Genomic DNA, 12496 nt, shown 5'->3' on the forward strand with positions numbered 1-12496 from the left:
TGGCCCCACGTGCCAGCACTGAGCGTGTCACACCGACAAGCTGGTGGCAACGGGGGGGGGGGCTGGTGGCACGGAGGTGGGGGGGGGACAGCTGGCGGGGGCACCGCGGAGGAGACGGGAAGAGATGGAGCAGCCCCACACCGGGGCGGGGGGTGGGAAAAGAGGTTTTTATTCCACATTTTTCCCCGCAGGCGCGTGTCCCGCTCTCCCCAGCCTGTGCACAGCTGCTGGAGAGCCGCGGGGGGGGACACACCAGGGTCCCGCACATCCAGAAATCCGTGAGATGTAGGCAGACACAGCCCCTGCCTGTTTGGCACGGGAAGGGGGCGGGGGGTCTGGGGGTCAAAGCCGGAGCCCCCAGCCCCGGTGCTGCCCCACTGCAGGGCCGGGAAGGAGGTAGGAGCCATCCCTGCGCCCACACCTGCAGAAGACACCTCTCCGTGTCCCCAGGCTGGAGGGTCCGAGGACACCGCAGGGTCCCCGAGCTGCGCGGGGAGCATCCCCACGGGCTGCGGGGCATGGAGCTGAGCACCCCCTCCGCTGCCGGCTCCCCCCGGGCTACCGGTGCCGGTGCTCCAGCAGAGCCTCGAAGTCCGGGGAACACACCAGCTTGTGCTTCACGTGGCCCAGGACGATCATCTCCCCCGTCCGGTTGTCCCCGATGCCAACGGACACCAGCTCCTATTCCAGCAGGGAGAAACGCCCGTAAGCAGCCCAATCCCACGGGAAACGCTTTAACTGTGGTTGGGAGAAGGGCTTGAGGTCCCTGCCCGCTGCCGGGGGCTGGGGGTGGTGTCCCTAAGCCGGGAGGAGATGTGCCCCCCACTGCTACCCACACCTCAGGGGACAAGAGCAGCCACAGGGATGCTGGGGGGTGCCACGACCCTGCTCCTCCCTGATGGCCCCAGGGACCCCCCAACCCCAAGGGCCTATGGTGGGGTGCAGCCCCACGAACCAGGTCCCCAGACACCCCCCCACACACACACCCGACCCTGTACCTGTAAGAAGGAGCAGGGGGTCCCCATGGTCACGTCCAGGGTCACCTTGCCCAGCACCAGCTGCACCTTTCCCGACTTTCGGACGAGCAGTTTCCCCACCTGCCCCTCGGGGAGGTCGGCCAGGGTGCAGGTATTCTCCGCCTGCTTCGCCTCCTGCCACCGCGGGATTGGGGGGGGGGAACGACACACAAATCACCACCCTGTCCCCCGTCGTCCCCCCTCCACCGCCCCCTCCGCCGGGCCCTTACCTGGCTCTTCTCCTGCTTCACCACCACCACCTGCCCTTCCTCGTTTTGCAGCTCCGTCTTGATGGGTTTGGCGTCGTGGGTGGGGGGCTGGCCGGGCAGGGTGTCGGGCAGCTGGAGGAAGAGCAGCTCCTCTTCCCCCGACAGGCTCAGCCGCTGCAGCAGCTCGGCCACCGACACGTCCCGGGGAAAACCCGGGGGGGGTCCTTTGCTTTGCAGCGGTTTGGGGGGGGGTTCCTCATCGCACGGCTCTTCTTTCACTGGCACCGGGGGCGAGAGGGGGCGGGTGGGCACAGAGAGGTGGCGGGTGGGCATCAGGGATGGCGGGTGGGCACGGAGAGGGGGCAGGTGGGCATCAGGGATGGTGGGTGGGCACGGAGAGGGGGCAGGTGGGCATCAGGGATGGCGGGTGGGCACGGAGAGGTGGCAGGTGGGCATCAGGGATGGTGGGTGGGCACCAGACATGGTGGGTGGGCACGGAGAGGGGGCGGGTGGGCATCAGTGATGGCGGGTGGGCATGGAGAGGGGTCGGGTGGGCACCAGACATGGTGGGTGGGCACGGAGAGGGGTCGGGTGGGCACCAGACATGGTGGGTGGGCACGGAGAGGGGTCGGGTGGGCACCAGACGTGGCAGGTGGGCACGGAGAGGGGTCGGGTGGGCATGGAGAGGGGTCGGGTGGGCATCAGACGTGGTGGGTGAGCACGGAGAGGGGGCGGGTGGGCATCAGGGATGGTGGGTGGGCATCAGGAATGGTGGGGGGGCACCAGACATGGTGGGTGGGCACGGAGAGGGGGCGGGTGGCCATCAGAGATGGTGGGTGGGCATCAGGGATGGTGGGTGGGCACCAGACGTAGCGGGTGGGCATCAGAGGTGGGACAGCCCCCCCCACGCCCACTGGGTTTCTCCCCCCGCGAAAAGCACCTTTCACTGGTGGGTCCAGCTCCATCTTCTCCTCCTTGGGGCTGGGCAGCCAGGGCTGGGCGTCCTCCTGCTCCGTTGCCTCCTCCTTGAAGAGCCAGCCCGAGTGGGCCAGCGGCAGCTGCACCGGCTTGTTACGGATGTCGTTCTTCAGCCCCGGGTCATCCAGGAACTACGGGGACGGGAGACGAGACACTGAACACGGCCCCGGTGACACCGAAGCCACCCGGCCCGGCCCCACTCACGTCGTCCTTCTGCAGCATCCGCAGGATCTGCTTCGTCTCCTCGTCCGTCTCCCTCTTCTCCTTCTTGATGTTGATGATGTGGGAAGGGCCGAAGTCCGACACGTCCACCGTCTTGTCCCAGGAGCCTGCTGGGGAGCAGGGAACAGCCCCGGGGATGAGCCCCCAGCCGGGTGGGACACCCCAAAATCTTCCCCCGCTCCTCCCCGGGAATGGCGGCGGGGAGGGGGGCAGCTGCCCTTACCTTTCTTCTTCATCATTTCAGCAGGACCCTGCTCGAAGATGGAGTGGGACTGGATAACCTCGGGCCGGCCCCGGCCCCGGCCGTGCCCATCGCGTTGCCGGTCCCGCTCCCGTTCCTTCTTCTCCTTCTTGACGGTGACGTCCTCTCTGGGCCTGGGGAGCGGGGAGGTGGCCTGTCACCCTGTCCCCCTGCCGCCAGGTTGCCCTCTCGGGGGGGGGGGGCTGTTTTGCCCACCGAGACCCTGCCGCCTTGGGTACCCGCCCGGCGAAACCGCGCCCCACGGAAACGCTGACGAGGCCACTTACTCTTCCTTGATCTTCCTGCTAATTATGTTGGGGGTGAAGGTTTTCTGCAAACGAGAGCAGAGGGACAAGTCGCTGCACGAGCCCAGATAAGCAACAGAAACCAAACCGGCCGCGGGGCTGGAGGAGGCGGATGGGCACGCGGCCACGTCCCGCTCCCCCCACAGCACCCCGACCCCCCCGGGGGTCTCTCCTCGCACCCACACCCCAACAGCGGGGCAGGGTCACCCCAAAAAGGGCGGTTTTGGGGACACCCCCCCCCCCAGGTCACTCACCTTCTTTGGGCCTAGCAGGGTGAGGGGGGCTGGAGGAGGTGCCTCCCCCCCACCAGAGCACCCAGAACCCCCCCCAGCTGCTGCTCTGGGGGTCCCTCCTCGCACCCACCCCCCAACAGTGGCACAGGACGTAGGGTCACCCTGAAAGGGGTGGTTTTGGAGACCCCCCCCAAAAGGGGTACTCGCCTTCTTCACACCTGCCAAGGTGAGGGGGGCTGGAGGAGGCAACTGGGGACGCGGCCACATCCCGCTCCCCCCAGAGCGCCCCGACCCCCCTGGGGGTCCCTCCTTGCACCCACAGCCCAACAGTGGGGCAGGAGACAGGACCACCCCAGAAGGGGCGGTTTTGGGGACCCCCCCAAAAAGGGGTACCCACCTTCTTCACACCTCCCAGGGTGAGGGGGGCCGGAGGAGGCGGCTGGGGACCCGGCCAAGTCCCAAATGGACCAGGTCCCCCCACCGGAGCACACCAACCCCCCCCGGGGTGCTGCTCCAGGGGTCCCTCCACGCACCCACACCCCAAACGGTGGGGCAGGAAGCAGCGTCACCCCAAAAGGGGCGGTTTTGGGGACACCCCCCCCCCCCCAAAAAGGGGTACTCACCTTCACACCTCCCCGGGTGAGGTGAGGTGGGTTGGAGGAGGTGGATGGGGATCTGCCACGTCCCGCTCCCCCCAGAGCACCCCAAACCCCCCCTGGGCTGCTGCTCCGGGGGTCCCCTCCTCGCACCCACACCCCAGCAGTGGGGCAGGAGGCAGGATCACCCCGAAAGGGGTGGTTTTGGGGATCCCCACCCCCCCCACCCCCCAAAAGGGGTACTCACCTTCTTGACGCCTCCCAGGGTGAGGTCCCGGGAGCGGATGGAGGGCAGGCGGCCGGGGGTGAGGGGGGGGGGCGGCCGGGCGCCTCCCGAGCACCCCCCGCGCCCCGGGGAGCCCCGGCCGCAGGCTGCTGGGGGAGCCGGTGTCGCCCGAGCCCCCCTCCGCCATCCTCTGCCTGGCCCTGGAGGGGGGGACAGATGGTCAGGGGCACCCAGGGTCAGCCCCCCCCCCCCCCCTCACCCCCAAATAGCACCCCCTCATATATACTCCCCCCGAGGGTGCTCCCCCCGCACCACGGCGGTCACCCCGCCCCGGACCTACTCGTTCCCCCTCCCCAGAGTGCTCCACCCCCGCAATGCACCCCCCCCCCCAGACCCACTTGCACCCTCTCCCCAGGGGGCTCACACCCCCCAGAGCCACTTGCACCCCTATCCAGGGGGCTCGGCCCCCCCACACACCCCTCCGGACCCACCGGCACCCCCTCCCCAGGGTACTCCTCCCCAATTCGCCCCACCAGACTCACTCGAACCCCCCTTTCCCATGGCGCTTCCCCCCCCCAAGACCCATCCACACGTCTTTCCAGGGGGCTCAGCCCCCCATACCCCCCCCAAACCCATCGGCACACCCTCCCCAGGGTGTTCCCCCCCTCCGGACCCACTCACACCCCACTCCCCAGAGTGTTTCCTCCCCACGCACCCCCCCAGACCCACTAGACCCCACCCCAGGGGGCTCAACCCCCCCACACACCCCTCCGGACCCACCGGCACCCCCTCCCCAGGGTGCTCCCCCCCTCCGGACCCACTCGCCTCCTTCCCCAGGGTGCTGCCCTCCCCCCGGACCCACTCGCCCCCCTTCCCAGGGGGCTCAGCCCCCCCATACACCCCCCGGACCCACTCGCATCCCCCTCCCCAGGGTGTTTCTCCCCCCATGCACCCCCCCCGGACCCATTCGCCCCCCACCCCAGGGAGCTCACCCACCACGGAGCCACTCGCCCCACTTCCCAGGTGGCTCAGCCCACCCATAAACCCCCCCAGACCCACTCGCCCCCCCCTCCAGAGCCGCTCACCCCACGCCACGCTGCCCCTTACCCTGCCCGGGGAACCACCGGCTCGCCGCCCCACTGCGCATGCGTCCCGTGCGACGGGCCCTTCCCGGAGAGACGCCGCTGCCGCCATCTTTGTTACGGGCACGCGGGGTCTGCCAATGGGCCGCCATCTTTGTGCTTGGCACTGCCCGGCCATGCCGAAGGTTGCGGCGCCATCTTTGTGATGGGCAGTGCCCGGCTCTCCGGAGGGGGCACGGTGGGGGGAATGGGAGGACCGCGGGGAGGTTGGGGGGCCGGGGGTGTCACTCACCCCTTCATTTGAACCCCCCCCCTTCATCTTGGGCTCAAACCACCCCTCCAGCATCTCCTGCAGCCCGGGGTGGGGGTGGGGGGGTCCCAACCAATCTACACCCCCACGCGCGTGGGCGCTCGGAGGGGGGAAAATGAGCTTTTTTTGGGGTCCCCCCCCAAAACCACCACATAGTGGGGGTCCCCCACATCACCATCAGCGAAGCATCAATCCCCCCCCCCCCCTTTTTTTTTTTTTGACTTTGCACCCACATTTCCCACCGGGGGGCACAGCTGGGTACCAGCATCCTTGGTGGGTACCAGCATCCCCCGGCAATCACTGCATCCCATTTTTTGGGGGGGCGGGGGGGGGGGGTGTCCCGGTTGTGCCGTCCCCGGCACAACCGGGACACCCCCCCCCTCCGCCCCCCCCAAAAAAGGGGGGGGTTCAGGCAGAAGCTGCCCACCACCCACCCACAGCCCCCCACTCCTCTCGCTGCCTCCATCCCCTGACGCCGGCCACAACCCTCCACCCCATTGGGCAAAAGAAGAAGAAGGGTTGGTTTATTTTTTTTTATTCCCACCCCTTTCCAAGCTGCTCGGTATCTATTTTTCCTTCTTTTTTTTTTTTTTTTTTTTTTCCCTCCCTCCTCTGGAGGGTGTTTTTTTTTTTTTTTTTTTTTTTTTGCTATTTCCGAGCTGGCTGGGAGGATCCCAGTCGCAGCAGCCGCAGGCAGCAGCGCGGCATTGTCGGGTACCGCGTTGTCACCGGCATCCTTTGCCCTTCCCGCTCGCCTCGGCCCCACCGGGGCTACCTTGGCCTGTCACCTCACCGCCATCCCACCGCGTCCCGGCAGCCCCCCGGCACGGCCAGGTAAGGGCCTCACCACCACGGTGCCACCAGCAACATCCTGCTGGCATCGGGGGTTGCTCGGGGGATGTGGCGTGCGTGGGGACACGGGGGACGCAGAGTGCGTGGGGACACGGGGGACGCGGTGACACGGAGCATCACGATGTGGCTACGAAGCTCCCAGTACAGGAGAGCCCCCCCCACGCCTCCACCGGGCACGGGGCTGGCACGCTGTCCCCAAAGCGGTGACCTTCTTCCATGCCCGAGGGTGGTGGTGGGGTGTCCAAGTGACACCCCCACATAGATGACACCCGGCTGGGGGGGGGGGTGTCCGGGTGGTGGGGGAGGCTGGGGGTGCGCAGTGTGGCTCGCCGCAGGGCTGCGGGGGCAAGCGGGCACCCTGCCGCGGGGTGCCGGCGTGTGCCGTGGCTCTGCGCACACAGCGGGGGACACAGACGCGTGGCCGTGGGTGGCCGTGGGTGGCCATGGGTGGCCGTGGGAGCGTGCCCACGCGTGGGGTGGATGTGCCAGGCGCTGTTTGTGGCGGTTGCGATGCCGTGCGGCGGTTGCGGGGCAGGGGGGGGGGCCATCACGGAGGAGCTGGGGTGTGGGTGGCCGCGGGCACGCGTGTGCCAGCCGCCGTGGGCGCACGTGGGTTGCAGCGAGCGCGTTGGTGGCCCCGCGGTGCCGCGGCTCGGGTGGGCGCCCACCATGGCATTGCTTCTCCTTGCGGGGCTTACACAAGCCTTGGGGTCCCCGTCCCCCTCCGCCCCCGACAGCCCCCCCCGGTGCATCCCCTGGCTGCTGTGCCGCTGTGCCACCGACGGCATCGCTGCGCCCACCCCGGGGTGCGAAGCCCCCCACGCACCCACCCCGCCGAGCGGCTTCCCCAGGGTGCAGGGAGGCGAGCGCAGCCACGGGGAAACTGAGGCACGGGGCGGCCGCGGGCCAGGGCAAAGGCGGATCCAGCTTTTCCAGTGCCCTCGTCCAACCCTCCCCTCTCCCAGCACTCCCTCCGCTCCCCTTGTTTTTCTTTCCCCACCCGGTGTTGAGCAAACCCCGAAACACCCACTGGCGACGAGCCGGGGCCCCGCGGCATCCCGGGGGAGCGGCTGGGGCTCCCCCCCGCACCCCCTCCAATCCTGCGCAGCCGCTTTTCCCCCCCTGAACGGGCTTGTTCCCGGCTTCCCGCTGCCTGCTCCTGCCTGCGTTGCCTATTCCTGGCTGCCCGCCGCTTTTCCACCCCGCTGCCATCTGCTCCGCCGCGGGGGGCCACACCGGCGCGGGCGGCCGCCCCCCCCCCCCCCCCCCAACTCCCCCCGGCAGCTGCCGCCGTGGGCAGTGGGGTAACCCCCTCCCCTTGCCACCCTTCAGTGTGTCCGTCCCCCCCCCCAATCCTGCTCCTCTGCCCGCAGGAGCGCAGCCCCTCCGGCCATGGAGCTGCTTTCCACCCCCAAAAACATCGAGATCAACAACATCACCTGCGACTCCTTCCGCATCTCCTGGGCCATGGAGAAGGGGGACCTGGAGAGGGTCACCCACTACTTCATCGACCTCAACAAGAAGGAGAACAAGAACTCCAACAAGTTCAAGCATCGGGTGAGCCCGGGGCGGGGAGAGCCGGGGGGAGAAGCGGCCCCCCCCCCGTTCCCGGGGAGAGGAAGAGCGGGTTTTAGGGGGGAAAACATCTTTAGAGCCCAATCCCACGCTGATCTGGGGACAAATCGCCCGTGGGACACGGCAGGCGGAGGGGACCGGGATGGGGACGGGGGCGTGACCGACCCCCCCCCCCCCCCGCGGGGGGAGCAGAGCCGCAAACCGCTCCCGCTCCCCCTCCCCTTGGATGCGAGTTACTAATTCAGGACGTTTTTAGCAGCGCGGTTGCCAGGGTGATGCTATTTAATGTTTAACATTTTTTTTTTTTTATTTTTTTTTCCTCCTCCCCAATAATAAGGGGGGTGGTAGCGGGAGGTGTGTGTTGGGGGGGGGGGGGATATTTTTTTTTCCCCTGTGTCTCCCGACTTCAGCATCCGCCGTTGCCACAGAAACGGCTCTGCACTGCGGTGCTGCTCGGTGGCCTATTGACACCGCGAGATGCCGCCGGGAGCGGGGGGTCCCCAAGAACCCCCTTGGGGGGGACCCCTCATCCCCTGTCCCAGCTGCGGCTTTGCCGGGAGGTGCGGGAAGGCGGGGAGAAGGGAGATCTATGGGGGCTGGAGTGTGTGTGTGGGGGCAACATCACGCCGCTTTGGGGGTGTCTCAGCGCCGGGCAAACCCCGGCGAGGATATTTTGCAGCGTGTGGTACCCGGCAGCATCCCCCCGGCAGCATCCCCCCGGCATCGAGCAGGGATGCTGGAGGAGAGGGGAAGTGGGGGGCGGGAGGGGATGATGCCACCCTGCCTGACCCTCACCCCTCGGCGCAGGATGTCCCCACCAAGCTGGTGGCCAAAGCGGTGCCGCTGCCCATGACGGTGCGGGGCCACTGGTTCCTGAGCCCCCGCACCGAGTACAGCGTGGCGGTGCAGACGGCGGTGAAGCAGAGCGACGGCGAGTACCTGGTGTCCGGCTGGAGCGAGACGGTGGAGTTTTGTACCGGGGGTGAGCCGTGGGTGGGGGTGGCCGAGCCGGGCGCTGCCGGGACCCGGGACAACCGGGAGGACGGGGGAGATGCCGGGAGCTTGCACAAGCCGGGCGGGTTGGAGCGGCAGCTGATGAGTGGGAGGCAGGAGGTGCGGGGAGCGGGAGATGCGGGCAGGGATGGGCTGCCCGGGGGTGGGTGGGTGGTGTGGGGGGGGGGGATGGAGACACCCTGATGTTCCCCCGTCCCCAGATTACGCCAAGGAGCACCTGGCCCAGCTGCAGGAGAAAGCCGAGCTGATCGCCGGCCGTATGCTGCGCTTCTCCGTCTTCTACCGCAACCAGCACAAAGAGTATTTCCAGCACGTCAGGTACCCCCCAGCCCCTCTGCCCCACCAGCCCCAGGGACACCCGGTCCTTGCCGGAGGCCACGTCCCCTGACCCTCCCTGTGTGTCCCTCCTCCTCCTCCTCTTCCTCCTCTTCCTCCTCCTCGCAGGATGCACTGCGGGAACGTGATGAAGCCCTCGCTGAAGGACAACAGCGGCAGCCACGGCTCGCCCACCAGCGGCATGCTGCACGGCATCTTCTTCAGCTGCAACACCGAGTTCAACACCGGGCAGCCCCCCCAGGACTCCCCCTACGGCCGGTACCGCTTCCAGATCCCGGCTCAGCGTCTCTTCAACCCCAACACCAACCTCTACTTCGCGGACTTCTACTGCATGTACACCGCCTACCACTACGTGGTCCTGGTCCTGGCACCCAAGGGTTCCTCGGGGGATCTCTTCTGCCGGGAGCGTCTACCCCAGCTGGACATTTCCTCCAACAAGTTCCTGACGTGCTGCGTGGAGGAGGGCGAGCTGGTGTACCGCCATGCCCAGGACAGCATCCTGGAGGTCATATACACCGAGCCGGTGGACCTCAGCCTGGGCGTGCTGGGGGAGATCAGCGGGCACCAGCTGATGAGCCTCTCCACCGCCAACGCCAAAAAGGACCCCAGCTGCAAGACGTGCAACATCAGCGTGGGGCGTTAAGGCTGGGGGGCCTGGCAGGGCCGGGGAGGGGGACGGGAAGCGGCCGGGGGGGGTGGGTTTCACCCATGGACGTTGCCGGGTGGAGGACGCGGATGGGTGCGGGGGACCCGGCCGGGGGAAACAGCGGCGTTGCCCGTGTCCCTGCCCGCCGGGGGAAGGAGCCGGCGGGACCCTCGCCCAGCGCGGAGGCAGAGCCCGCGCCGCCCTGCGCCCCCAAGGAAGGAGCCTTCATCTCCTGGACTGGCCGACCAGCATCATCCTCGCCGGGGTGAGCCCCGCGCTCCGCCGCCGCGGGACCCCCTTCCCCTCCGCCGCCCCCCGCATCCCCCCCGGTTCCCGCTACACCAGGGCTGGCCCCCCCCCCTCGCCATCCCCGTTCCCCCCCGGGGGGTTCGGTGGAGGGGCTGGAAGCACCCCCCCGGTTTTGAACTGCTCCCAGGGACGGAGGGGTGCTCGGGCAGGGACCCCTCCCCGCCTCCCGCCGGCGCCACTTTGGGGCTGCAGTGTCCGCAGTGGTGTGTGTGTGTGGGGGGGATGCTGGCGGTGTACCCCCCCTCCGGCCCCGTGTCGTGTTCGCTCTCTGCTCTAGCCATCGCTGTGTGCCGCCCGAACCCCCGGCCCCGCGGCCCAGGAGGCAGCCGGAGGAGCCGGGGCCGGGGGGAGAGCGGAGCTGAGCCCCCCCCTCCCCCCCAGCCCTGCGTCCCCCCTTCCGCCGCCCCCCGCATGAGCCGTCGGCAGCATGGCGCTTGCGTGCCGGCCCCCCCCGACCCCGGGCTGCCCGCTCCCCGTCTCTGTGTATGCGCTGCACGCTGTAACGGTAGAAGAGAACAAACCCCCCCCCGGTCCCCGAGCATCCCTGTGCTGTGCTGGCGGTGTATCAATAAACTCTGTGCGGTCGCCACCGGCCGTGTCACTCGCCTCTGTCCCCCGCCAGGACCCCCAGAAGCGGCTCCAGGCCCCCGTCTGGCTCAGGGAGGGGGGGGACAGGGCTTTGCGGGTGGCACGGAGGGATGCTGCGGCAGCCACGGGCACCCTGGTCCCCTCGCCAGCCCCAGGACGGCCACCAAAGTTTGGGTTTGGCACCTCCTCACCCATCACCGCGGCTGCAAACCCTCCTGGGTGACAAGCCCTGGTGCCCGTCACCGTCCCGTTTGGGCACGGCCAACTCCGGGGCATTCCCTGCCCAGGCAGCGCTTTCCACGCCGCCACTGCTGCCTGTCCCTGGCATCCCGCTTGCAAACGGGTCCCCGAGCATCCCTGTGCTGTGCTGGTGGCGTATCAAACCCTGTGCCATCGCCACCGGCCGTGTCACACGCCTCTGTCCCCCGCCAGGAGCCCCAGAAGCAGCTCCAGACCCCGGTCCAGCTCGGGGAGAGGGGGACAGGGCTTTGCAGGTGGCACGGAGGGATGCTGCGGCAGCCACGGGCACCCTGGTCCCCTCGCCAGCCCCAGGACGGCTACCAAAGTTTGGGTTTGGCACCTCCTCACCCATCACCGCGGCTGCAAACCCTCCTGGGTGACAAGCCCTGGTGCCCGTCACCGTCCCGTCCGGGTGCAGCCCACTCTGGGGCCCTCCCTGCGTTTCCACGCCACCACTGCTGCCTGGCCCCAGCATCCCACCGCAAACGGGGTGCGGAGCATCCCCGTCGCCCCATCAGGGGACAAGGGGAGGAAGGAGGGGACGCACAAAGCTGCACGAGGGAGCGCGAGGCGGGCGCGGGGGCCCGTGCCGCAGCCCACCAGCCATCTGCTCGCGGCGGGCGCGGGCGGGCGGCGCGGCGTGGGGACGCGGCTGGAGCAGGCGGTGGCTGCAGCACGCGGTGGCTGCGGCACGTGGCACCCCAACCACCCCACGCCGGGGACAGCGACTTGCTATGGGGACGGGCGACTTGCTATGGGGCTCGTGACTTGCTGTGGGAACAGTGACTTTCTATGGGGACGGGCGACTTGCTATGGGGCTGGGTGATTTGCTATTGGGGTGGGCTACTTGCTATGGGGACGGGCGACTTGCTATGGGGACGGGTGATTTGCTATTGGGGACGAGCAACTTGCTATGGGGCTCGTGACTTGCTGTGGGAACAGTGACTTGCTATGGGGATGGGCGACTTGCTATGGGGACTGTGACTTGCTAAGGGGACAATGACTTGCTACGGGGACGGTGACTTGCTACGGGGACGGTGACTTGCTACGGGGACGGCATCTTGCTATAGGGATGGACGATTTGCTATGGGGACAGTGACTTGCTGTGGGGCTGGTGACTTGCTATGGGGATGGGCAACTTGCTGTGGGGCTCATGACTTGCTGTGGGAATGGTGACTTGCTATGGGGAAGGGCAACTTGCTATGGGGACGGGCTACTTGCTATGGGGACGGTGACTTGCTATGGGGAAGGGCAACTTGCTATGGGGACGGTGACTTGCTATGGGGACGGTGACTTGCTATGGGGACAGTAACTTGCTATGGGGACGGTGACTTGCTATGGGGACAGGCTACTTGCTATGGGGACGGTGACTTGCTATGGGGAAGGGCAACTTGCTATGGGGACGGTGACTTGCTATGGGGACGGTGACTTGCTATGGGGACAGGCTACTTGCTATGGGGACGGTGACTTGCTATGGGGAAGGGCAACTTGCTATGGGGAAGGGCAACTTGCTATGGG

General features: G+C 68.0%; 2 protein-coding genes across 2 annotated transcripts; one reads left to right on the forward strand and one right to left on the reverse strand.

Moving 5' to 3' along the window:
* Window positions 1-153: 153 nt before the first annotated feature.
* POLR3D (RNA polymerase III subunit D) lies at window positions 154-4220 on the reverse strand. The gene is given in 9 exon segments (XM_063358581.1): window positions 154-681; window positions 999-1151; window positions 1247-1503; window positions 2166-2334; window positions 2408-2532; window positions 2649-2800; window positions 2954-2997; window positions 4048-4116; window positions 4118-4220. Coding segments are annotated over 9 exon segments (1188 nt in total). The 5' UTR covers window positions 4214-4220; the 3' UTR covers window positions 154-558.
* A 1843-nt stretch (window positions 4221-6063) lies between these two features.
* Window positions 6064-10524, forward strand: PHYHIP (phytanoyl-CoA 2-hydroxylase interacting protein). Its single transcript, XM_063358823.1, has 5 exons — window positions 6064-6252; window positions 7644-7827; window positions 8653-8827; window positions 9060-9177; window positions 9304-10524. Exons 2-5 carry the CDS (start codon window positions 7663-7665, stop codon window positions 9836-9838), a joined length of 993 nt encoding a protein of 330 aa, XP_063214893.1. The 5' UTR covers window positions 6064-6252; window positions 7644-7662; the 3' UTR covers window positions 9839-10524.
* Window positions 10525-12496: the final 1972 nt, after the last annotated feature.

Source organism: Chroicocephalus ridibundus, chromosome 23 (assembly GCF_963924245.1).
Source record: "Chroicocephalus ridibundus chromosome 23, bChrRid1.1, whole genome shotgun sequence".
NCBI lineage: Eukaryota > Metazoa > Chordata > Aves > Charadriiformes > Laridae > Chroicocephalus > Chroicocephalus ridibundus.